The following is a 25,889-nucleotide window of genomic DNA, read 5'->3' as shown; positions in this document are numbered from 1 at the left end:
CATTGGGGGCCTTCTGGGGCCCTCACACCAACGGAGCCGTCTTCCTTCTCCAGCTTTGGGAGACCTCTTCAAACTGGCAGACCTGAGGCAGCGCTTCTGGACCAGCGCCCGCGAGGAGAACGCAGACGCTTTCCTGCGTTTATTCAGTGTCTGGCATCCAGGGCCTGCAACACACACAGGCACGTACACATACACACACAAGCACACACAGGCACGCACACACACACACACAAGCACGTACACATACACACACAAGCACACACAGGCACGCACACATACACACACAAGCACACACAGGCACGCACACACACGCACAGGCATGTACACATACACACACAAGCACACACAGGCACGCACACATACACACACAAGCACACACAGGCATGCACACACACGCGCAGGCATGTACACATACACACAAGCACGCACATAGGCACGTACACATACACACACAAGCACACACAGGCACGCACACACGCGCAGGCATGTACACATACACACACAGGCACACACACACAGGCACACACACACGCAGGCATGTACACACACACACAAGCACGCACAGGCACACACACACGCGCGCAGACACATCTGCTCAATGTGTGCCCAAGGGCTGCGGGGGAAGCATCTCTGGCCCAGGGAGTGGCCTGTCCAGCTGCGGCCACGGACATGGAGGCGGAGGTCACTGCCGGACCAATGGTCCCACCGTGGTGGGCTCCAGTACAGCTTCCCCAGGACAGCCGGACCCACAGCCGGTCTCAGCCCTTGGTTTAGGGGCCGTTTCCTTTGACCTTGGGGGTGGGGGTGTGGGAGGTGGCAAGCAGGGTTTCTCGTGGGCCTGCCCGTGGTACCTGTGTTAAAGACTCTGGGGGGTTCTGGCTCGGTGGAAAAGGGCCCAGCTGGGGAGTCACTTGTGCCTCAGCCTCTCGCTGGGCTGAGCAGGGCCAAGGGAGGAAGCAGGATCCAGCATTCCTCCCCACACGCATGGCAGAGGTTACGTCTTCAGTCTTTCAGATCTCACGGTCACTGGAACTAGGCTCAGCTGCAGGTCGTGACAGAAACCCCAGCACCACGGCCAAGGCGTCAGTGATCCAGCCGTCTCTCAGGACAGCAGGCCTGGGCTCAGCCTCTGCTGCACCGTCCCTGGAACACCAGCTGTTCTTTGACTCCCAACCGTAGGGGGCCTGCTGCAGCTCCAAACGTCACATCCCCATCTGGGGGGACTCAAGGCATCTGGAATGGAAAAGGCAGGGGGCCCAGCTCTCCTTGCTTGCCTGTCACTTTCAGAGAAGACTGAAGACTCTAGCAGACCCCACGTCTCGATGGGAGCAGCTCACTACAGGCCACCCTGGCTGTGGAGGGTGGGGACCTAGGGCAGACTGGGGTTGTCCTGACCATCTTCCCTCGAGCTGAGTGCAGATCCCACAACAAATCTAGTTATGTTGGCATGGAAAAAAGGGTAGGTGGGACACCAGGAAGACCAGTCTGTGCTCCCCACAGGCTCCTGCTGACCACAAACATCACTCACTCACTACAGAGAGGAACAAGGCCACAGCATCAACTCCCCGCGCCCATGACCTCTTCCTGCAGAGCCTGGGGCTGTCACAGCTGGGACCTCAGTGCACCACTCCTAGAAACGGCCAGCACAGGGCCAGAGCTGCACCCTCAGGCCCGCGTCTGAGATGGGCACACATGGCTCAGCCCTCAGGCCGACTCTTGTCATGGACAGTGGGCCCTCGTCGTTCTGGGGAGGGTCCTGCACCCTAAGCTCCGGCCCAGGAAATGCTGAGCAGAGTCAGGAGACACCAGGAACTGCCAAAAGGATGAACTCACAGGCCTCGGCAAGCTCCAAGTTAGATGATTATACAGTGATGGGGCTTTCTGGGAGGTGGGTACAGCTGGGGCTGGAACCTGTTTCCTGCCCCACTGGCCGCCCTAGAGCCTTGGGCAGCCCCTCGTGTCTGCTGCCCCCTAAGGGTAAAAGATCGGGGTGGTGAAGGGTGCCAGGAGACAGGACCCCTCCTGCAGCTGTAACACCTCGGTGTTCTCGATCCTTCCAGAACCATGCTGGCTTCTGATTCTGTCTGGCTGCAGCCTCCGCCCCTCCTGCAGCTGCAGCACCGTAGGACTATGGGATGCACCGGTTCTGTGCACTATCAGTCAGCTGTGCTAGGACTGGCTCCAGCTAAGCCCTCCCCCCAGACTGGGGTCTTGGTCTGAGTGGTCCATTCACCCCAGACTGTCCCCTAATCTTTGCCACATGGGCCCTCAGAGCTGCCCTGGGCACTTTTCTTTGCAAAACATGCTTCTGGGGCTTCACCTTCAATTCTGGGCACTGCCCTCAAGTTCTCTAATAAAATTATTTTGGCCGGGTGCAGTGGCTCGCGGATGTAATCCCAGCACTTTGGGAGGCCGGGGTGGGTGTATCATGAGGTCAAGAGATTGAGACCGTCCTGGCCAACACGGATGAAACCCCGTCTCTACTAAAAAAATACAAAAAACTAGCCGGGCGAGGTGGCGGCGCCTGTAGTCCCAGCTACTTGGGAGGCTGAGGCATGAGAATGGCGTGAACCCGGGAGGCAGAGGTTGCAGTGAGCTGAGATCGCGCCACTGCACTCCAGCCTGGCGACAGAGTGAGACTCCGTCTCAAAAAAAAAAAGAAAAAGAAAAAAGAAAACTATTTTGTAAGATTCAACAGATGGTGGCCTCCAGCCATAGGACCCAACATGGCCGCCCCACCTGCTGGAGGAACAAGACTGAAGGCCACACAGACGCCTCCGCTCCAGTCCCAACACGAAACCCTCTACCAACAAGGAAGGCAGCTCTGTCAACGACTCCTGAGCAAGTTCAAGGAGGACGTGCACCCAGGGCGTGGGACTCCTTCTCCACCTGTACCCAGATTCTGGGAGCACAGGAAGCACGTGGTCTGGGCCCCACCTCACCCACAGGCCACTGGGAGGAGACTGGACTGAGTGTGATTCGAATCCGAGGGACAGGACGGCGCTCAGTGCCCAGGAAAGACGAACGTGCGGACAGCAGAGCGTGACACATTTACATTTATAGGAGAAACAGCGACCAGGTCAGCGATACAGTCGGCATCTCGCCCATTTACATTTATAGGAGAAACAGCGACCAGGTCAGCGATACAGTCGGCGTCTCTACTTCAGGGAACTGACCGATTCTGACCAGCACAGAAATCAGCAACATCATTACGGCTTTCAGGCACCTCTGCGGACGCTCAGTCCCACTCCCCCTCCCCGTCCGCGTCGTCCTCATGCGGTGCCTCTAGGTCGTTGAGGTGGAAGTTGGCCATCATGTCGCGCACGGCCAGCATCAGCCTGTTCAGGCCCTGGTTGCGGTTCAGACCCCCAGCCACTCCTTCCTCGGGCCTCTCTCCCTGCAGCAATGGGACATGTCTGAACCGGGGGCTATCTGTGCTGGGACTAGGGGCCCAGGGCCCAAGCAGGAAGGCATTGTGGAGCCTAGCACCGGGCCCCGAACCCTCCCCAGGTCTCTGTGAGGAGACGAAGCTCTGAAAACCAAACGTCGCGTCTAGCCAAGCCAGGCCCAGAGAATGGGGTCAAGCTGGGCTGACTCATGGGCCCTGCATGTGCTACCATCTGGGCAGGTCCCAATTTCCCCGGCAGAATGGGCACCCCGCTGGCACAATGCGGCCTTGGTCCTTCCCTGCTCCCTGTGCCAGCTGGCACAGTCCTGGTTCAAGGAGGGCTCCAGACGTTCGCACTGGCCTGGATACGCCCGAGCCCACTGGGAGGCAGGGCTGGGACGAGCTCAACCTACCTCCACAGTATAGTTTGGTAACAGTGACCTAAAGAAGAGTGCGATCGTGTTTCCGTGGCTGACGGGACTCAGCCTGAAAGACAAAGTCAAGAAACGTCGGAAATGACACTGAACTGAGACTCGTGGGACCCAACCCAGCCCACGGGGCTGCCTGCCAGCTGCCTCCTCGCAGGGACACGGGGGGCCCCACCAGGGGCAGAGCAGCAGCAGCTGAGCACAGGCCCTGGAGTCCTACAATGCGGAGATCAGGGCCCTGGGTGGGCAGGAGGCTTCCTTATCCGCTTAGGGTGGAGTCGGGGCCAGCGGCAACAGGATGAGGGAGACCGACGCGGCTAAGGCAGGCACGGGGTCCAGAGCGAGGCTCCCACAGCCACCATCGGCCACCGCACAGGTGCCTTGCTTTTCAGAAAAGCTGTAGTTTCAATGTCTCCTTCAGCACCGAAGCTTTGAGAGCACACACTCCTTATGCAAAGGCAGAAGTGTCCAGGGCCATGTTAAGTGGAGACTCTCCTGGTGCAAAGGGCTCTACAGGACACTGAGCAGCCCAGGCCTAAGGAGCTCTAGGGAGGGCGAAAGCCTGGGGTCCACGGGGAGGGAGGCAGCAAAGAGCTGTAATTCGTCTATGCTACCACACCCTACCGGCAGGAGCAGTCCACAAAGACCACTGTGAGGGCGATGGGGCCTGGGTAAGGCAAGTACTTTCCAGCCCAGAAGGAAAGGTAAAAAGCCTTTCAGCGACCCAGATTCTGAAAGCCAGACATGCCGGCAGCCTGGGCGTCGGCTTGGACCCGCCCCCAGCCCTCCTGCCCCCGGCCCTCCTGCCCCGAAGCCCTGCTCTCCTGGCCTGGCCATGGGGCCTGCTTTTGTTCTCTCAACGTGCTGTGTGCTCTGCTCCTGCCACAGCGCCTTGGCGCATAGTGACTCTGCTGTGGAACACGCCCCCTGAGCCTGGTGAGGGCACGGTCATCCTCTGCGTCTCGGCACACCCACCCCTCCTTCCTCCAAAGACCTTACTGGAGTGTTTTTTTTTTTTGAGGCGGAGTCTTCACTCTGTCGCCCAGGCTGGAGTGCAGTGGCACCATCTCGGCTCACTGCAAGCTCCGCCTCCCGGGTTCGCGCCATTCTCCTGCCTCAGCCTCCGGAGTAGCTGGGACTACAGGCGCCCGCCACCGCGCCCGGCTAATTTTTTGTATTTTAGTAGAGATGGGGTTTCACCGTGTTAGCCAGGATGGTCTCAATCTACTGACCTCGTGATCCGCCCGCCTCGGCCTCCCAAAGTGCAGGGATTACAGGCGTGAGCCACTGCGCCCTGGCCTTTTTTTTTTTTTGAGATGGAGTCACTTTCTCCAGGCTGAAGTGCGGGGGCGTGATCTCAGCTCACTGCAAGCTCCACCTCCCAGGTTCCAACAATTCTCCTGCCTCAGCCTCCCGAGTAGCTGGGACTACACCTGCCACCAAGCCTGGCTACTTTTTTTGTATTTTAGTAGAGACAGGTTTTCATCACGTTGGCCAGGATAGTCTCGATCTCTTGACCTTGTGATTCGCCCACCTTGGCCTCCCAAACTGCTGGAATTACAGGATTACAGGTGTGAGTCACCACACCCGGACGGCTATTTTTTTTTTTTTTTTTTTTTGAGACGGAGTTTTGCTCTTTTTGCCCAGGTTGGAGTGCAATGGCACAATCTCAGCTCACCGCAACCTCCGCCTCCCGGGTTCAAGCGATTCTCCTGCCTCAGCCTCTCGAGTAGCTGGGATTACAGGCATGCGCCACCACGCCTGGCTAATTTTTGCATTTTTAGTAGAGACGCAGTTTATCCATGTTGGTCAGGCTGGTCTTGAACTCCCGACCTCAGGTGATCCACTGCCTCGGCCTCCCAAAGTGCTGGGATTACAGGCGTGAGCCACCGCGCCCGGCCTTGATATCTGTATTTTTAGTTGAGACAGGGTTTCGCCATGTTGGCCAGGCTGGTGCAGTTTTGATTTTATGTTTATGTCTAGATTCCAAAGTTAATGTGTTTTCCCCACATCACTGCACACCTGCTTCCTTCCACTGTGTCACTCGCACCTTACAGAGGCTGACACGCAAGCACCCGTGCGTTCGATGGAGACGGGAAGGAACGCGGCCTGCAAACGCAGAGCTGTGACTCCCAAATAACACTGTTCCTCTCCCTTCTCGTGAGGGGGAAGACGCACTGAACCCTGCGCCCGTCTCCTAGCACCTGGGTCCGAAGGAGGCAGCCAGTCCCCGTGATCCCTGAAGCCCCGACCTCAGAGCTGGGAGGTGGCAGCTGGGAGGTGGGAGGAGGGAGCTGGGAGGTGGCAGCTGGGAGCAGCGAGGTGGGAGCTGGGAGGTGGGAGCTGGGAGGTGGCAGCTGGGAGCAGCGAGGTGGGAGCTGGGAGGTGGGAGCTGGGAGGTGGCAGCTGGGAGCAGCGAGGTGGGAGCTGGGAGGTGGGAGCTGGGAGCTGGGAGCTGGGAGGTGGGAGGTGGGAGGTGGCAGCTGGGAGGTGGGAGGTGGGAGCTGGGAGGAGGGAGGTGGGAGGTGGGAGGAGGGAGGTGGGAGGTGGGAGGAGGGAGGTGGGAGGTGGGAGAGGAGGTGGGAGGGGAGGTGGGAGGTGGGAGGTGGGAGGAGGGAGGTGGGAAGAGGGAGGTGGGAGGTGGGAGGGGAGGTGGGAGGTGGGAGCAGCGAGGTGGGAGCTGGGAGGTGGGAGGTGGGAGGAGGGAGGTGGGAGGAGGGAGGTGGGAGGTCGGAGGGAGGTGGGAGGAGGGAGGTGGCAGCTGGGAGCAGCGAGGTGGGAGCTGGGAGGTGGCAGCTGGGAGCAGCGAGGTGGGAGCTGGGAGGTGGGAGGTGGGAGGGGAGGTGGGAGGAGGGAGGTGGGAGCTGGGAGGGGAGGTGGGAGGAAGGAGGAGCAAGGTGGGAGGTGGGAGGTGGGAGGGGAGGTGAGAGGAAGGAGGAGGGAGCTGGGAGCTGGAAGGTGGAAGCTGGGAGGTGGGAGGTGGGAGCAGCGAGGTGGGAGCATCGAGGTGGCAGCTGGGAGGTGGGAGGAGAGGTGGGAGGTGGGAGCAGCGAGGTGGGAGCTGGGAGGTGGGAGGGGAGGTGGGAGGTGGGAGGAGGGAGGTGGGAGGTGGGAGGGGAGGTGGGAGCTGGGAGCAGCGAGGTGGGAGCTGGGAGGTGGGAGCAGCGAGGTGGGAGCTGGGAGGTGGGAGGGGAGGTGGGAGCTGGGAGGTGGGAGGGGAGGTGGGAGGTGGGAGGTGGGAGGGGAGGTGGGAGCTGGGAGCAGCGAGGTGGGAGCTGGGAGGTGGGAGCAGCGAGGTGGGAGCTGGGAGGTGGGAGGGGAGGTGGGAGGTAGAAGGAGGGAGGTGGGAGCTGGGAGCTAGAAGGTGGAAGCTGGGAGGTGGGAGGTGGGAGAGGAGGTGGGAGGGGAGGTGGGAGGTGGGAGGAGGGAGGTGGGAGGGGAGGTGAGAGGAAGGAGGAGGGAGCTGGGAGCTGGGAGCTGGAAGGTGGAAGCTGGGAGGTGGGAGGTGGGAGCATCGAGGTGGGAGCTGGGAGGTGGGAGGGGAGGTGGGAGGTGGGAGGAGGGAGGTGGGAGCTGGGAGGTGGGAGGTGGGAGGTGGGAGGTGGGAGGAGGGAGGTGGGAGCTGGGAGGTGGGAGGTGGGAGGAGGGAGGTGGGAGCTGGGAGGTGGGAGGTGGGAGGGGAGGTGGGAGGGAGGAGGAGCAAGGTGGGAGAAGGGAGGAGGGAGGTGGGAGGGGATGTGAGAGGAAAGAGGAGGGAGGTGGAAGGAGGGAGGTGGAAGGAAGGAGATGGGAGGTGGGAGCTGGGAGGAGGGAGGTACCTCTCCGGCCTGACGTAGGAGTAGATTGTGTCCGAAGGAGGCAGAGGGTCAAACCCCATCACAGACTGCGTGGTCACATCCTTCAGAAAGGGACACAAAACGAAGATGCTACGCATGCTGCCGGGGGGCCTCTGCCTCTCCCAGCAGAGTCCTTCAGTCGACTCCAGCGTGGACTGGATGCATCTGCTGAGAGATAGCCACAGAGTCTGACAGAAACGGCTGTGCTTTTTGTACCAACGAGCTTTGGGTGAGGGTGGGACAGTCCTTCTGCCACCAGGACACTCACGGGAGTCGAGGTGAACCTGCGAGGCGTCTGCCCTGCACACCGGAGTATGTGGTGGGGAAGGAAGGGGGTCACGTGCTGCTCGCGCCTGCCAAGATCTTCACCACGTGTCAGAAGTTCTCACTTCGGCGAATGCAGGCCACGGGGACCCTGAGCCGCCCGCGGGGTGCACGGAGCTCCTGGTGCACTCGCTGCCTCGCCCCTCAGCCCCACGCACAGTGCCACGTGCTACCACTCAACTAAGAAGAGTCAGAAGCTCACAGCCCCGGACAAAGCCAGCCACGCCGGTCCTAAGGGCCCGCAGAGCAGCTGAAGTTAAACCAGGAGGCGCTAAGCTGTCCCCAGTGGACGCTCTGCGGTCCTGCGACCCTCCGACTTGCTGGTTTTCTCACTCGTTCTATCTCACCCCTTAACAACAGTATAAAATCCTTAGGTTTTGAGACAGAAACAGCACCTCCAGCACGGGAGGCGTCAGAGCGGGACTACACCCCAGCAGCTGCACCAAGCCCTCAGAAGACCACGGACGGAGCAGCTCACCAAGGTGACTTCTCAGCTCGCGCTCTGAGCCCCAAAGGATTTCTCTCTCAAAACAACAAGCACCTGAACCCTGGCTGCCAGGAAAGGAGGAGCCCCTGCGCTAGCCCCCGCCCCTGCCGTGGCAGAGCTGGGCTGCTGAGGGAGCCTGCACCACGCACGTCTGCACGTGGACCGCCCGGAGCAGAAGGGACGTTCATGTGACCGGCTTACACAAAGCTCCCATTTCAGCCTTTCTCCCTTACCGGGGGCAGGGCAGCCACAGCTTCCTTGATCTCAGAGAGGATCACATGACGGTGGATATTCCTGGGTGCACGCTGGTAGAGCACCTTCCGCCTAAGGCCGGGAAGAAACAAGGCACAGTAGATAAAGCACAGCAAATGAAATGGTAACAACCACAGCACCAGGGTCCCCACCCCCACCCAGCATTGGGCATCTCGCTGCATCTCTGGTGGCTCTGAAAACTGCACGTTTTACCATTTTACTCTCAAGCAGAGGCAGCACAGCTGGTCCTGGCCTGTGGTTAGGGACCCTCTAGGGGCCAATCCCAGCCGCAGGGCCTGTGACTCAGCCTCTTCATCCAAAGAACAAGAACGATGGGAGCCGTGGCCAGTGGCTTCTGGTGGGAATTCACTGAGCTCGTCTACATGAGAGGACACCTCGGCGTGTCACCGCTGTGACTACAGGTAGACACTGGGCCCCGCTGGAAATCGCTCTGAGAGAGCGGGTACAGGGAACAAAACACTCCTGTCCACGAGAATGCCCGGTCCAGTGAGGAAGCAGATACGTGGACAGGACCCATGACTGCCAGTGGCTGGGGGCACCAGCACCTCTTAGGCCCCCCGGGCACAGCCTCACGTCTGCAGCACACAGCCTTCACTGTGGAGATGCAAATGGGTGCCACTCCCACGTGGTCCTCACTGAGCCCGGCCACACCGTGCGCAGAGCCACGGTGCTGACGCTCAAACTAGCACGGGGCCACAGGCGAACGAGACAAGAACAGGTAAGGGGCTGCCTGTCAGATGCAGATGCATCAGGGCACGAGCCTCCAAAATGTTCACACACAGGAGACTCTCTCATCTCCGCCAGTTTACCCCCAACATGCTGGTGTGACAAACTCGTCATCACCTCAGCTCATGTGGAACCACTGCACGACCAGAAGCCACCGCTCCAGCCCTCGGCACCCGGGAACAGCAGCTCGGGACTCTGTGCTGAGGACCACGGCTGCCTCCCAGGAAGCCTCTGGGACAGGCCAGGGGCTGTGTTCCATCTCGCAGGCTCCACACAGGCCCCACAGCAGCAGAGGCCAAGCTGCTCTCGCCCCTCTCGCCCGGAATCCGAGGCCCCCGTGTCTGGGATGAGGGTCCCCGAGGAGGGGGCGTGGCAGGCCTTGTGCAAACCCCTAGCTCACCGGTTCTCACAGGCTTCCACGGCAGGGTCCCCGGCGTCCACAGTTTGCAGAACCGCACGGACGTTCTCCTCCAGCCAGCTCATGGTGGCAGGCTCTTTCCAGAGAAAGTGTGACCTCCCGAGGTACAGGTTCACCAGCTGGCTCAGGGCAGGGGGCTGGCTGTGGGAGAGCAAGGCCCAGGAGCAGAACCCTCTTTAGGCCAGGGCCTGCCTCGAGGCCAGCAGAGTCCCAGGGTTGGGCAGAGGGGTGGTCCAGGGAGTGCCCTGCGGCCTCGAGTGCAAGGGGGCCCCTGGGCTGCTGGCCTGAGGGCGTGGGGCTGGGGCACACAGGTATGTTTGTATTCTTTTTTTTTTTTTTTTTTTTGAGACGGAGTCTCGCTATGTCGCCCAGGGTGGAGTGCAGTGGCCGGATCTCAGCTCACTGCAAGCTCCGCCTCCCGGGTTTTTATGCCATTCTCCTGCCTCAGCCTCCCGAGTAGCCGGGACTACAGGCGCCCACCACCTCGCCCGGCTAGTTTTTTGTATTTTTATTTTTTATTTTATTTTATTTTTTTTTTTTTTTGAGACGGAGTCTCACGCTGTTGCCCAGGCTGGAGTGCAGTGGCGCGATCTCGGCTCACTGCAAGCTCCGCCTCCCGGGTTCCCGCCATTCTCCTGCCTCAGCCTCCTGAGTAGCTGGGACTACAGGCGCCCGCCACCGCGCCCGGCTAATTTTTTGTATTTTTAGTAGAGACGGGGTTTCACTGTGGTCTCGATCTCCTGACCTTGTGATCCACCCGCCTCGGCCTCCCAAAGTGCTGGGATTACAGGCTTGAGCCACCGCGCCCGGCCAGTTTTTTGTATTTTTTAGTAGAGACGGGGTTTCACCGTGTTAGCCAGGATGGTCTCGAACTCCTGACCTCGTGATCCGCCCGTCTCGGCCTCCCAAAGTGCTGGGATTACAGGCTTGAGCCACCGCGCCCGGCCGTGTTTGTATTCTTTAGGAAGCACAACTGACTTCACAGAAATGTGAAAATGCAACCAGGGTGGGTCCACCTGTGTGCACACAGGGCGAGCCCTGGAGGTCCGCACCGGCTCCACCCCAGGGCCAGGGGGTGACCCTGCGGCGTGCGCTTTCTTCTGTGTTTGTTCCCTCTGTTTGTTTGTTTTTTGAGACAGGGTCTCGCTGTCGCCCAGGCTGGAGTGCAGGAGCAGCAACAGCTCACTGCAGCTTTGACCTCCTAGGCACAAGCCAACCTCCCACCTTGGCCTCCCAAGAAGCTGATTACAGGCGTGTCGCCACGCCCGGCACCCTCTTTATGAGCCTCGATTTTAAGCTGGAGGCTGATCACCTGGCCCACCTGGGCTTTCCCACAGAGAAGGGGGCTCCTGAGCCCTCCCATGTCAAATGATAGTCCCTGAGGCCACCGCCACAGCCCCTCCCGCCGCCGGGAGCAGGTCCCCCACGGCCTCTCGGGATGAGTGAACACAGCTCCCAGGCTCCGAACCCACAGGCACCCACAGATGAGCCCCGCCAGCCACTCTTCACCTTATTTCGGCGTTGGGTCCAAAGAAGCTGTGACTGGAAACCGTGATGTCGGGCCGCACGCTGCAGGACTCGAGCAGAGGCAGGAGGACTGCAGGGGAAGCGGAGGCTCTGTGGGGGCCCTCAGTACAAACCCAGTCACTCCCAGCCCCCGAGGTGGTAACGGACACAGTGAGGTCCTGGTCACAGACACAGCTGTTCTAAGGTGGAAGAGTGCAGGGCCAGCGGCTTGCTTCTGGGTGGCATTCTGAGTTGCTGCTGCTGGCGTGCCCAGGGTCTGAGGCTGGGGTCTCCTTCACGCCAGCCCCAAGGAGCCTCCCAGCGTCCCCATCTGCATCCAAGGGAAGATTCACCCACCACCCTCCACACACGTGGGGTTGTTTTTCTTTCTTTTGGAGACAGGGTCTCACTCTGTCGCCCAGGCTGGAGTGCAGTGGCGTGAGCTCAGCTTACTACAACCTCCACTTCCCAGGCTCAAGTTTTCTCCTGTCTCAGCCTCCTGAGTAGCTGGGATTACAGGCGCCCGCCACCGTGCCGGGTTAATTTTTGTTTTTTTTCTTTTTTTTTTTTGAGACAGAGTCTCGCTCTGTGGCCCAGGCTGGAGTGCAGTGGCGCGATCTCCACTCACTGCAAGCTCCGCCTCCCGGGTTTATGCCATTCAGCCTCCCGTGTAGCTGGGACTACAGGTGCCCGCCACCACGCCTGGCTAATTTTTTAAAAATATTTTTAGTAGAGACGGGGTTTCACTGTGTTAGCCAGGATGGTCTCAATCTCCTGACCTCGTGATCCACCCGTCTCGGCCTCCCAAAGTGCTGGGATTACAGGCGTGAGCCACCGTGCCCAGCAATTTTTGTATTTTTAGTAGAGACAGGGTTTCACCATTTTGACCAGGCTGGTCTCAAACTCCTGACTTCAGGTGATCTGCCCACCTTGGCCTCCCAAAGTGCTGGCATTACAAGCGTGAGCCACTGCACCTGGTCAGGGTTGGATGTTTTAATCTCAAACACTGGACCCCACGGCAGGCTGGCGGGAGCAGAGGCCACCTGTGCCCAGTGGAAGGGCCAGCACTGCAGGGCTGTGTCGAGGTCGGAGGCCGCCATGTGGGGGCATGGGCCCCAGGGCAGAGCCCGTTCCACCCCCAGGAATGGGCCCCAGGGCAGAGCCCGTTCCACCCCCATGCCTGCAGTGATCTCCAGTGCTCTGAGGTAAGTGGCAGTGGCTTCTTGGGAGCCCGCCTGCCTTCGAGGGAGGAGCTGACACTACAGCGTGTGAGACAGCGGCACAGCTGCCCTGTAGGACAGGGCCTCCCAGCCCCGCTCCCAGACATGGCTGCACTGGTGGACCACAGCACATGGCCAGCTGCATGCGGCCCCAGAGGAGGACAAAGGTGCTTCTCACACACAGATGAAGCTTTCAGGGTCAGTGAGCAGACTGAGGCCTGGCCAGGCCCCTCTGGTGGGCACATTTCTGCTTGTGCTAGAAGCTGCCCAACCCAACGCTGGGGGCCTGCTTGGGGCCCAGACAGAGCCCTAGAAACCCACAGAACCAGGGACGGGTTGATGCTTCCAAGGCGTTCTAACAGATGATGAGTGGTCACGCAGTGTGTGTGTACCAGCTGCATACAAAGAACCCTCACCCCTCACAGCCCCTCAGAGGAGCCCCGTCTTAAAGACGGATTTCACACACGCTGTCAGGCAGGGTCAGCCCCCGAGGTCTGCCCAGGTGGCAGCCTCACTGTGCCCGCCACATGTGTGTGGATCGAGGCTACCCAGATGCAGTCAGGGCTCAGGGGCTGTGCAGGCTGAGTCTGTGTGGACGGCACAGGCCTCCGTTCTGCATCCCAGCATGGTACTGAGCACAACTCTCTCGGCCATGCCTGGGCACTGCCGAGACCTTCCTCTGCTTTGTTCTCCTCCCCAGCACTGGCACAATCCCATGCCCGGCACCGCCCAGCCAGCTCTGTCTCTGCGCTCTAGAACACAAGCCCCACGGGGGTCAGGACGCCTGCCACCTCCTCGCGCCTGGCGTGGCATGCAGCGGGTTCGGAGATGAGCCGATCATCTTTCAGGTTTGGTAGGGCAGGTTTGCAGGCCCTACCAGAGAATGCATATTTCTGTAGGTGTGGGGAAGGACTGGGACCTGGCCTCCCCCATGGCTGGACACACCCCTACCCCAGGCCAGACGCGGCACCCACCTCCGGGGAACATGGTGAGCGCCTGCTGTATCAAGAGAGATGCCTTCTCCCTGGCAGAGCTCCGCTCGTGCTCAGGGAGGTCTGTCTGCTGGCTCAGCAGGAAATACGCCAGTGGAACGGAGAAGGCAAAATTTGGGAGCTGGGACAGGTTCCGATGAGCCTACGGGGGATGAAGCAACAGTGTGGAGGGAGCCTTAAGTCAAAGACAAAACACGTCAGTCTGCAGACGCGCTGACGACACCAATGAGCCGTACCCAGAGCAGGTATATTCTGCGGCAACACGGGGGCCTTTTTCCAACTCAGCATGAAGATAACTTAAAACATCCACCCGGGGGCTTTCCGCGAAGAAGAGACAGAGGACATGGGAGCACCTGAGGAGCAGACTGCGCGGGAGTGCGGAGGCTGTGGGGAGCGAGGGTCCCACCTGCCCCAGGCGCTCCTCTTCGAAGCTCAGCGTCAATATTCTCAATGTGGAAAATTTACAAAGACAAGAGCAGCCCACCGGGCGCGAGTCTCCGAGAGCAGCCCACCTCGCGCGCGTCTCCGAGAACAGCCCACCGGGCGCGAGTTTCCGGGAGCAGCCCACGACCGCGCGCGCGTTTCTCTTGCCCTTCTCAGCCTTATCATAGCCACGTGACTCACAGCATTTTCTATCAAAATGGGATCACAGACTCAGTTTTGTGACCTTAAACACCATCATCAACATTCTTCTGCAGACCCATTTTGAGGACCTCCCTGAGGTTTCCCTGCACCTACACTTCTGTGAGCTCCAGGAATTTCTATAAACCATATTCCTGGGGGTGAGACTTCCTGGCCAACTATGCCAAATGCTAAAAAATCGGAATAATGTACCCACTTTCATCATCCATGAACATGTGCAATGAAAACATTCAACACAGCAACAGAGAAAGTCCAGAGCTGTCACGCCTTCTCCCCACCCCAGGCCCTGCTGGAGGTTAGCATTACAAAGCCCCACATGTCCATCCACAGAAGCGCTACCCCGTAGGAACATAATGGGAGCCCAGGTGTCAATTTAAATTTCCTAGGAGCTGCATTAAAGAGAACACCGGTGAAATTAACTTTAATACAGTATATCTAACCCAATACACCTAAATTATTCCAACACATGTCTGTGTAAGTTACGGGGGACAGAGCTCAAGCCTCTGCTGCTGCGCTCACACTCCTGCCATGGAACAGGACGACGTGCTAGGGGTCCCCGAGCCAGCCCCACGCAGCCAGCCCTTCCTCTGCCTCCCAGCTGCGCTGCAGCCTCCCGAACTGCCCGCGAGGAGCTCGGGTCTCGCCAGTTTTTCGTCTTTGCCAGCATCACGGTCCTCGCAGACACACTTGTGCATGTGTGCACACCCATGAGGATTCTGACATAAGGCTGCCGTGCTGTCCCTGGGAAAACCAGACTCCACTCCCTGGAGGCGGCAAGGGAGACAACAAGGCAGGCGGACGGGGTTCTCCCTCGGACGACGACCATTTCATCCCCAAACTGTCCCCTGAGCACACAGACACCAAACCAAGAAAACAGAAGAAGCAGATGTCCGTCCCTCCACGGGACCTCACCAGCCTCGCACCTACCTCCCACTCCACCAGCCTCACACCTACCTCCCACTCCACCAGCCTCGCACCTACCTCCACTCCACCAGCCTCGCACCTACCTCCCACTCCACCAGCCTCGCACCTACCTCCCACTCTACCAGCCTCGCACTTACCTCCCACTCCACCAGCCTCGCACGTACCTCCCACCTCACCAGCCTCGCACCTACCTCCCACTCCACCAGCCTCGCACCTACCTCCCACTCCACCAGCCTCGCACCTACCTCCCACCTCACCAGCCTCGCACCTACCTCCCACTCCACCAGCCTCGCACCTACCTCCCACTCCACCAGCCTCGCACCTACCTCCCACTCCACCAGCCTCGCACTTACCTCCCACCTCACCAGCCTCGCACCTACCTCCCACTCCACCAGCCTCGCACCTACCTCCCACTCCACCAGCCTCGCACCTACCTCCCACTCCACCAGCCTCGCACCTACCTCCCACTCCACCAGCCTCGCACCTACCTCCCACCTCACCAGCCTCGCACCTACCTCCCACCTCACCAGCCTCGCACCTACCTCCCACTCCACCAGCCTCGCACCTACCTCCCACTCCACCAGCCTCGCACCTACCTCCCACTCCACCAGCCTCGCACCTACCTCCCACTCCACCAGCCTCGCACCTACCTCCCACTCCACCAGCCTCGCACCTACCTCCCACCTCACCAGCCTCGCACCTACCTCCCACCTCACCAGCCTCGCACCTACCTCCCACTCCACCAGCCTCGCACCTACCTCCCACTCCACCAGCCTCGCACCTACCTCCCACTCCACCAGCCTCGCACCTACCTCCCACTCCACCAGCCTCGCACCTACCTCCCACTCCTGGAAGAGGCGGATCAGGTACTCGTAGTTCCGGGCCCGCAAGGCCAGGTGGTCGATCAGCAGCAGCATGCAGAGGGGGTCCTCGTCCGGCTCCAGACTTCCAGAGGCAGCGCAGAGAGCAGAGCAAAGGGGAACACGGGCACCATCAGGCTGGCCTGCAGCCAGGACAGGGAGCACGGGCGGGCTTGGCCCTGAGCGGACACTCACCTCAGAATGAGCTTGCAGTACTCCAGCGCCGTGCGCGGGCAGCCTCGCTTCTCCAGGAAGCTCATCTGCTTGTAGAGGGCCAAGTAGAAGCTCCTAGATCCAAAATAGTTCCACATGAATTACAGCGACACAAAGGAGAACGCCCTGTGGACAGCGCTGCGGCCAGCACCCGCTCCACCCCACCCCCTGCTCAGCGCCCTGGCCAGTACCCACTCCACCCCACCCTCCGCTCAGCGCCCCAGCCGGTACCCGCTCCACCCCGCCCTCCGCTCAGCGCCCCGGCCGGTACCCGCTCCACCCCGCCCTCCGCTCAGCGCCCCGGCCGGTACCACCCGCTCCACCCCCATTCCGCTCTCTGGGTTCTGCTGGCATTTCCTAGTTGCCCGGCACACAGAGATCCATATCTGGAGAGGAGGTATGTGCTCTCTTTGTCCTTTACAGAGTTATACACAAATTTGCATACTGAAAATCAAACTTCTTTGAAATCTTTTTTTTTTTTTTTTTGTTGAGACGGAGTCTCGCTCTGTCGCCCAGGCTGGAGTGCAGTGGCCGGATCTCAGCTCACTGCAAGCTCCGCCTCCCGGGTTTACGCCATTCTCCTGCCTCAGCCTCCCAAGTAGCTGGGACTACAGGCGCCCACCACCTCGCCTGGCTAGTTTTTTGTATTTTTTTAGTAGAGACGGGGTTTCACTGTGTTAGCCAGGATGGTCTCGATCTCCTCACCTCGTGATCCACCTGTCTCGGCCTCCCAAAGTGCTGGGATTACAGGCTTGAGCCACCGTGCCCGGCCTGAAATCTTTATCTTGTTTTTGTTTATTTATTATCATTTACAGGGAAAGAGTTAAAATCTCCTGTTACAATTATGATCTTAACGTATCCTCCAGTCTCAACAGGGGCTAACAGCACTCAGGCTGGATACATGGAGCCCTGTGACTTTTGGATGCTGGTGGGCTGCTGCTTCTATCAACAGCCCACTGTCCCTTTCATGCCTGGAAATATTAATATTTTATAATCTACTTCAAAGAACTAAGAATTTCATTGGAAGAGATAAAACTAACATAAAGAAAACCAGTGGGGAAAACTCAGACCCAGCACACAGTGCAGACAATCCGTGCAGAAGGGGTCAGTGGACCTTGGCCCAGGAGGGCCGAGGGGAGGAGCGGATCCCACACTGGAGACAACCCAGGGCGGCCAGAGAAACAGGGCTCTGCACACACGAGAGGCAGGACAGCGGACAGAAGCTGGTCTGCTCCACAAAAGGCCCACAGGACAGGCTGCGGGAAGGTCTGGCGGAAGCCAGTCCAGGTCTGACCATTGAGGGCTGATGCCAGAGGGATGGCTTTAGGGGCAGAAGTATCTGAAAGAAGAGAGTCCTGCACATGTGGCCGCTCAGCACAGGGGAGCAAGGGTCAGGCTGACTCTGAGCTCCTCACTGATTTAAGCTCAAACCTGCAAAGGCCTCCAAAGCTTCTAAACTTGCCAGGGACGGGCTTTCTCAGCCAGACATAGAAGGAAATGCAATTGCAGAGCCCACTGTGGAGATGTGGTTTGTCAGTCTCACTTCCCTTTTTTTTGGAGAGACAAGGTCTCACTCTGTTGCCCAGGCTGGAGTGCACTGGCACGATCTCGGCTCACTGCAGCCTCAACCTCCTGCTCGCTTGAGCGATACTCTTGCCTCAACCTCCCAAGTAGCTGGGACCACAGGCACGCGCCACCAGGCCTAGCTAGTTTTTAAAACGTTCTGTAGTGGCCAGGCGCAGTGGCTCACGCCTGTAATCCCAGCACTTTGGGAGGCCGAGGCAGGTGGATCACAAGATCAGGAGATCCAGACCATCCTGGCTAACACGGTGAAACTCTCTCTACTAAAAAATACAAAACATTAGCTGGGCATGGTGGCACGTACCTGTGGTACCAGCTACTCGGGAGGCTGAGGCAGGAAAATTGCTTGAACCTGGGAGGCAGAGCTTGCAGTGAGCCGAGATCGTGCCACTGCACTCCAGCAGGGGCAACAGAACGAGACTCATCTCAAAAAAAAAAAAAAAAAAAAAAAATGTTCCGTACAGACTGCGTCTTGCCACGTTGCTCAGACTGGTCTTGACACCTGGGCTCAAGCAATCCTCCCACCTCAGCCTCCCAGAGCGCTGGGACTACAGGCGTGAACCACTGTGCCCAGCCAGGCTCATTTCTAACACAAACATTTATTTTATTTTTATTTTTTAAGAGATGGGGTCTCACTTTGGTGCCCAGGCTGGACTTGAACTCCTGGGCTCAGCAGACCTCCCACTCTGACCTCCAGAGTGGCATCAGGCATATCTACAGACAAATGTAAACCTGGGCTGAGCCAATCCAATCCCTCCATCCTTGGGCCCAGAGAGAGCAAGGCGGGTCACTCTGGACCTGTGGGCCCTGGTCCACCCTGGAGGGCAGTCATGCGGTGCCCGCTGCACCTCCCCCAGCCTCACTCGCAGGAGAAGGGAGGGGGAGCTGCGTCCCTCCAGGGCGGCTGCACTCACCTGTTCTCGGGTCTGCGGTAATCCAGCCGGCAGGCCCCGCTGGTGAGACTGAACAGGGGGTGGAAGGCACACTCCATGCTGTACAGCGCTCGCTCTGCAGGCACAGGGACGCCAGGGGAGGTGTCATGGCCACACACAGCAACCACGGCCCCTCCTCTGACGATGGACAACAAGGAAAGGTCTGGACGCAAGGTCATGAAACTAGAATTCTGGACACTGAGAGGGCAGACATGACCCTGGGTACCCTAGATGCCAGGCTGCATTTATTTCAACCACAGAACTTGTCAGCTTGAGACGGAAACATCTTAAACACCACGAGGCACAACTGCCGCCACGTCCTGACGGAACCCGCCGTCCACGTGTGCACCTGAGGCTGCGCGTGCACACTGACATCAGCACCACTGTTTACAGCAGCCCACATGGCTGTCAACTCATGACACACACACAAAACGTGGTCGTCCACACGGTGGAGTAAAAACGAACAATGTTCTCGTCCATGCTACAATGAGGATGAACCCTGAAAACTTTATTGTAAATAAAAGCCAGAGGGCCAGATGCGGTGGCTCACGCCTGTGATCCCAGCTCTTTGGGAGGCCGAGGCGGGCGGATCACGAGGTCAGGAAATCGAGACCATCCTGGCGAACACGGTGAAACCCGTCTCTACTAAAAATACAAAAAACGGCCGGGCGCGGTGGCTCAAGCCTGTAATCCCAGCACTTTGGGAGGCCGAGACGGGCGGATCACAAGGTCAGGAGATCGAGACCATCCTGGCTAACACGGCGAAACCCCGTCTCTACTAAAAACACAGAAAATTAGCAGGGCGAGGTGGCGGCGCCTGTGGTCCCAGCTACTCGGGAGGCTGAGGCAGGAGAATGGCGGGAACCCAGGAGGCGGAGCTTGCAGTGAGCTGAGATCTGGCCACTGCACTCCAGCCTGGGCGACAGAGCGAGACTCCGTCACAAAAAAAAAAAAAAAAATACAAAAAATTAGCCGGGTGTGTTGGCGGCTGCCTGTAGTCCCAGCTACTTGGGAGGCTGAGGCATATATTAAACACCAACAACAAACAAAAGCTTTCAATGGGTAAGTTCTGTGCTATGTGGGTTGTGTCTCAATAAAGCTGTCATGGATATCCTGGCAACCCCCGTCATCTTACACCACCGCATCTGTCTTGATGGCCTGAGGTGCTCCCACAGCTGACGGGAACGGGTGGGGGCTCTGCCTTACCTACGAGGTCTCGAGCCATCTCCTGATCCTCTTGAAAGCGGCAGGCATCACTGAGCTGCAGGAGCGAGTCAACGTGATAAGGGCTCGTCTGGAGCAGAACCTACCAGAAGGGAGGACAGCCCTGGAGGAAAGGCAAGCGCAGCCCTCGTGGGAACAGACACCCAGCAAGGCCCCAGCTACCAGGCACGCCTTTCTTTCGGCATTTAAAACCAGGGGAGGCTGGGCACAGTGGATCACGCCTGTAATCCCAGCACTTCAGGAGGGCGAGGCAGGAGGATCACTTGAGATCTGGAGTTCGAGACCAGCCTGGGCAACGTGGCAAAATCTGGTCTCTAATAAAAATACAAAAATTAGCTGGGTGTGGTGGCGTGTGCCTGTAATCCTGGTTACTTGGGAGGCTGAGGCAGGAGAACTGCTTGAACCCGGGCCGAGACTGCGCCAATGCACTCTAGCTTAGGCAAGAGAGTGAGCCTCCGACTCCAAAAACAAATGGGAATTACCAGGGTCGACACTCACAACATCCCCCAACTCAAAACAGGCTAGTTATTATTGCTAAGCTGAACCAATGATACGACTTAAAGCAAGAATTCAAACCTGACATTCCCAGGCCAGGGCCACCTAACTCCCCACCACGCCCCAAGAAAGAGGAATGGGGCCGGGCGCGGTGGCTCAAGCCTGTAATCCCAGCACTTTGGGAGGCCGAGACGGGCGGATCACGAGGTCAGGAGATCGAGACCATCCTGGCTAATACGGTGAAACCCCATCTCTACTAAAAATACAAAAAACTAGCCGGGCGAGGTGGCGGGCGCCTGTGGTCCCAGCTACTCGGGAGGCTGAGGCAGGAGAATGGCGGGAACCCGGGAGGTGGAGCTTGCAGTGAGCTGAGGTCTGGCCACTGCACTCCAGCCCGGGCGACAGAGCGAGACTCCGTCTTAAAAAAAAAAAAAAAAGGCCGGGCGCGGTGGCTCAAGCCTGTAATCCCAGCACTTTGGGAGGCCGAGGCGGGCGGATCACAAGGTCAGGAGATCGAGACCACAGTGAAACCCCGTCTCTACTAAAAATACAAAAAATTAGCCGGGCGCGGTGGCGGGCGCCTATAGTCCTAGCTACTCAGGAGGCTGAGGCAGGAGAATGGCGTGAACCCAGGAGGCGGAGCTTGCAGTGAGCCGAGATCGCGCCACTGCACTCCAGCCTGGGCAACAGCGTGAGACTCCGTCTCAAAAAAAAAAAAAAAAGAAAGAGGAATGGAAAGCAGCAGCTTTTCCCACAGGGGAGACGACGCTGAGCTCTCAGAAGCATCCTGCCCCTGACCACAGCCTTGAGGCAGCGTGGACGGGGTGAGGGTGGCCAGAGAGGGTGAGGACGGGCTGCCTCTGGTTCTGAAGACGGGGTTGGTCAGGGTCTCGCGACCCTGGGGCACCAGGCCTGGGGGTTTGTAAAGAGAGGACTCCATCACTGACAGGTGGATGGGCTGCCCGGGGATTGTGAGGGCAGTGGTGGCTACATGGCCCCTGCTCCTGTCAGGGGCTGCGAGGACCACGCACCACGATGTTGTTCGGCTCCATAGACTCCACGGCCACCAGGAACTTGTGCTGAGCCTGCTGGTACTCCTCACTGTGCTCAAACGCAAAGAAAGAGAGGCCTTTTCTCGATTCCAGCAGCCGCATGGACAGACCTGGGAGGGGAGAGTGCTCAGCGAGGGTGTGCCGGGAGCAGGGACGTGGGCAGCTCCAAGCACAGCCTTCACCCTCATGTTCTTGACGAGGCCCCTGTGATATCAACAAACTTGACCTGAGTGTGTACTCATGCATATCACCCAGGTCCGGGCACCCTCCTAGAACACCCGCCGTGTGGTCTACACCAGGAGACGGCGTCCTGTCTGCTTTAGTTTCCTACCAAGACGTGTTTCCCCCCAGAACTCAGATACAGCTCAAGCCCCACTGGCCTGGAGGGAATGTCAGGGACAAGGACACACACAGTTCACAGGTCACCAGATCTGACCAGGCCAAGCACTGTCCCCAGACCAAGTCTGACTGAGGTGAATGTCCAGGGGGGCCGTGGAAGGGCGGGGTGCAGTGCGGTGGCACAGCCGGCCACAGCACCAGGCCTCGGAAGCCACAGAGCTCTGTAGCGTGTGGCCACCCTCTCCGTCTGCTCCTCCTGTCTGACTGGGTGCACGGGGCCCAGTTTCTTCTGATAAACCAGAAAAGCTCAGCCTCCCAGGACCTCATGGAATAGGCCCCTGCAGTGATACCATCTTGTGGCCCTGCCCAAGGCCCGAGTCCTGCAGGAACACATGGCCATGGAGCCCCTGTCTGCAACGCTCAGGGTTCCTGCTAGGAAGGGAAGGGGCCGTGAGCAGCAGCGTTCACCTTTGGACAGCACAGGCCTCGCTCTTAGACGCGTCCTTACAGAACGTGCGCAGGCAATCTCTGGCACCCCCCGAGCCACAGGCGCAGGAGAGGCAGGCACGGGAGCCGCGGCAGCACTGACAGCAGCAGCCAAGCCAATCGCCAAGGGCGCCGCACCGCTCCCTTCCCACAGGGCATCCCTGCCCTGGCCCGAGGGCCTCCTGACACTTCCCCGCACACACCACCAAGCACCCAACACTCCGTGCCTGTCTTCACTGCTGCAATTTATCTTAAAATCACGTGCACTTATTAGTTTGCAATAATATACAAAATTCTGCAGTTTAAAATGAACTCGATTGCTTCCATAAGGGAAAGGTCGATGGCAGAACGGTAGGAAGAACCTGCAGGAAAAGACAGTCACACAAAGACGGTGCCTGGGAGGCTCTGTGTCGAGGTCCTGGGCCAGGCCTCCAGCACTCAAGCCCTCAGTGTGGCAACAAACAGTCACACAGTGCGCACCGGTGCTCCTGGAGCGAGAGGCTCGGCTCAAGGGGCACTGATGACCCCCAGTGCCCAACGCGGGCCAGTGCCCAGACCCACCCCCAGCAGCCTCTGCAGACCCTCACCTGGTTTGCTGTACCGGGGCCAGGTGCTCTTAGGGGTGGTCAGCCATGTGCACTTGGGGTACACGCGCTGTCTCTGCCGTGGCCTGGGGAGAACGGGACACAGGTACAGCTTTACTTCCTGTGGTGTGTGGGGACCAAGGCTTGGCTGCCTGATCCCTGCAGGGGCTGTGGAAGCAAAACTGAGGGGCGGAGAAGGCATGTGTGGCAGGGTGGGGATGCAATAGGGACAGGATGCAAACAAGCCTCAGCAACTGCTGCGGGACGGGTGGAGCAGGGAAGGCCCCACAGAGAGAGAAACAATTCTGGCCGACGTGGTGGCTCACACCTATAATCCCGGCACTTTGAGAGGCCAAGATGGGAGGATTTCTTTTTTTTTTTTTTTTTTTTTTTTTGAGACGGAGTCTGGCTCTGTCGCCCAGGCTGGAGTGCAGTGGCTGGATCTCAGCTCACTGCAAGCTCCGCCTCCCGGGTTCACGCCATTCTCCTGCCTCAGCCTCCCGAGTAGCTGGGACTACAGGCGCCGCCACCGCGCCCGGCTAGTTTTTTGTATTTTTTAGTAGAGACGGGGTTTCACCGTGTTGGCCAGGATGGTCTCGATCTCCTGACCTCGTGATCCGCCCGTCTCGGCCTCCCAAAGTGCTGGGAGGATTTCTTGAACCCAGGAGTTCCAGACTGGCCTGGGCAAGACAGCAAAACCCCATTTCTACGAAGGATTTTAAAAATCAGCCTGGCGTGATGGTCTGCACCTGTGATCCCAGCACTCCAGCCTGGGCGACAGAGCGAGACCCTGTCTCAAGAAGAAAACAAAAAAAGAAAACAAAAAGAAAGAGAATAACATGCTAATATTTCCACATGCCCATCACTCAAGAAACCAACCATCTCTGATGTAACAGCAGCTCCGTGCCTTTTCCATGCTGCCCTACCCGCCCCGCTCAGATACCACCCGACCAGCGCTTAGGGTGGGCCTGACCCCTGTGGCAGAGACCCCCACATAACAGAGCTCTGGGCACTCTGCCTGAACACACAGGTGCAGGAGAGGTGGGGCGTGGGAGCTGTGGCAGCACGGACAGCAGCAGCCATGCCCACAGTCACCGTCAGCACAATGCCATTCCCTTCCCGCGGGGCCATCCCTGCCCTGGCCCCAGGCCCCCCCAGATCAGCCACTGCAGAGTGGAGGCCAGCGTGGTGGGCCCTCCTGACGTGAAGGTGGCCCCAGCCTGCTTCTCCTGCCTGCAGCACACGCCCAGGCCTAGGAGAGTCAGCCCTTCAGCACTCTCCTGTGCCAGTCTACAGAACCCCAGGGACAGCCTGACCCCAGGTCAGCTGTCCCACAAAACGAGTCAGGAGGCCTCCAGAACGGACCCAACGAGGCAGCCTGGGCAGAAGCCGGGAGCGGGCAGGGGACAGGAGTCCGGACGAGCTCTGAAGGCGGGCAGGCACCCTGAGCAACAGGAGTAGTGCCAAGGTGCCAGGGCAATGAGCTGGCCCGGCTGGCATGGTGGGAAGTCAGGGGCCCAAGAAAAGCGGTGCGTGTGTTATTCTGAGACTCTGAGAGAACCACCAGTAGCGGAAACAGAAACAGGCCAGGCCTTGTCTTGGACGAGCAGGACAAGGAATGAATAAAAAGGGAACCGTGGCTTCTCCACGGAAGTCTTTTGGTAGGAATTAAATTTTTAAAGAAATAATATAACAAAAAGTATAATACTACTATAAAAATAATAAAGGCAATTATTGTCAACTAATTACCATTAATAATTATAATTTGCAGAAATAAAACCACGCAAAAATGTAAAGAAATGGCAAAGACAGACCAAGCAGATGCAAACAAAGAGTGGGACGAGGCAGAACCCTCAGCTCAGGGAAATACAGATAATAAAGTAGACATTTTAAAGTCAATTTTTTACTAACATTCCCAAGGAAACACACCAACACCAAAAATGTAAAGTAAAATATAAAGCAAAACCTGTTAGAAATCCAGGGAAAGTGTGAACAACAGCACATGAAAACATCCTCAATCTACCCAGAATCAAAACACCAACACTTCGCCCACACACGATGACGGATTTCCAGACCCCCATCATCTACACGAGTGGAAGCTGAAAGACCCAGGCAGACGCTGAGTGTGAGCTGGTGACTCTAACGAAGGGCACTGGCAGGTGACTCAAGACGGGAAAACTCATTCTTGGGCAGTTTCACAGAAATGCCTGCAGACAAGGGGGACTGTAGCCAACATCTGGACACATGCTACCACTGGGGTAAGGAAATGACCGGGGTATACCATGGTGCAGAAACAAGGCTTAGGCCGGGCATGGGGGCTCACACCTGTAATCCCAGCACTTTGGGAGGCCGGGTGCGGTGGCTCAGCGCTGTTAATCCCAGCACTTTGGGAGGCAGAGGCGGGCGGATCACTTGAGGTCAGGAGTTTGACACCAGCCTGGCCAATGTGGTGAAACCCCATATCTACTAAAAATACAAAAAATAGCCGAGCATGGTGGCGCGTGCCTGTAATCCCAGTTACTTAGGAAGCTGAGGCAGGAGAATCGTTTGAACCCAGGAGGCGGAGGTTGCAGTGAGCTGAGATTGCACCACTGAGCTCCAGCCTGGGTGACAAAGCGAGACTCCGTCTCAAAAAAAAAAAAACAAAACAGGCCGGGCGCGGTGGCTCAAGCCCGTAATCCCAGCACTTTGGGAGGCCGAGACGGGCGGATCACTAGGTCAGGAGATCGAGACCATCCTGGCTAACACGGTGAAACCCCGTCTCTACTAAAAAATACAAAAAACTAGCCGGGCGAGGTGGCGGGCGCCTGTAGTCCCAGCTACTCAGGAGGCTGAGGCGGGAGAATGGCGTGGACCCGGGAGGCGGAGCTTGCAGTGAGCTGAGATCCGGCCACTGCACTCCAGCCTGGGCGACAGAGCGAGACTCCGTCTCAAAAAAAAAAAAAAAAACAAAACAAAC

At 58.5% G+C, this 25,889-nt stretch overlaps 1 protein-coding gene across 13 annotated transcripts in view; it reads right to left on the bottom strand.

Moving 5' to 3' along the window:
* Positions 1 to 3,040: 3,040 nt before the first annotated feature.
* TCF25 (TCF25 ribosome quality control complex subunit) overlaps positions 3,041 to 25,889 on the bottom strand; it is a 39,243-nt gene continuing 16,394 nt past the window's right edge. For 4 of the 13 annotated variants that reach the window (XM_074028135.1, XM_074028136.1, XM_045382125.1 and 1 more), the window contains 13 exons: positions 22,934 to 23,016; positions 21,501 to 21,631; positions 19,957 to 20,056; positions 18,733 to 18,826; positions 16,220 to 16,312; positions 16,004 to 16,109; positions 13,581 to 13,740; positions 11,390 to 11,477; positions 9,863 to 10,021; positions 8,697 to 8,787; positions 7,635 to 7,714; positions 3,802 to 3,874; positions 3,041 to 3,397 (listed from right to left, as the gene is read on the bottom strand). In XM_074028135.1, coding sequence (XP_073884236.1) covers positions 3,239 to 3,397; positions 3,802 to 3,874; positions 7,635 to 7,714; positions 8,697 to 8,787; positions 9,863 to 10,021; positions 11,390 to 11,477; positions 13,581 to 13,740; positions 16,004 to 16,109; positions 16,220 to 16,312; positions 18,733 to 18,826; positions 19,957 to 20,056; positions 21,501 to 21,623 — 1,326 coding nt within the window. In that variant the 5' untranslated portion in view covers positions 21,624 to 21,631; positions 22,934 to 23,016 and the 3' untranslated portion in view covers positions 3,041 to 3,238. Of the gene's footprint in view, positions 3,398 to 3,801; positions 3,875 to 7,634; positions 7,841 to 7,920; positions 8,788 to 9,862; positions 10,022 to 11,389; positions 11,478 to 11,929; positions 13,480 to 13,580; positions 13,741 to 13,834; positions 15,005 to 16,003; positions 16,110 to 16,219; positions 16,313 to 18,732; positions 18,827 to 19,956; positions 20,057 to 21,500; positions 21,632 to 22,933; positions 23,017 to 25,889 lie in introns of those variants that run through there. The other 9 variants (XR_012429455.1, XR_012429448.1, XR_012429454.1 and 6 more) reach the window with 8 other exon arrangements.

This window comes from Macaca fascicularis, chromosome 20, assembly GCF_037993035.2.
Source record: "Macaca fascicularis isolate 582-1 chromosome 20, T2T-MFA8v1.1".
NCBI classification, from domain to species: Eukaryota; Metazoa; Chordata; class Mammalia; order Primates; family Cercopithecidae; genus Macaca; species Macaca fascicularis.
Note: the sequence above shows the minus strand (reverse complement) of the source record. Positions and strands in the feature narration are given on the sequence as shown.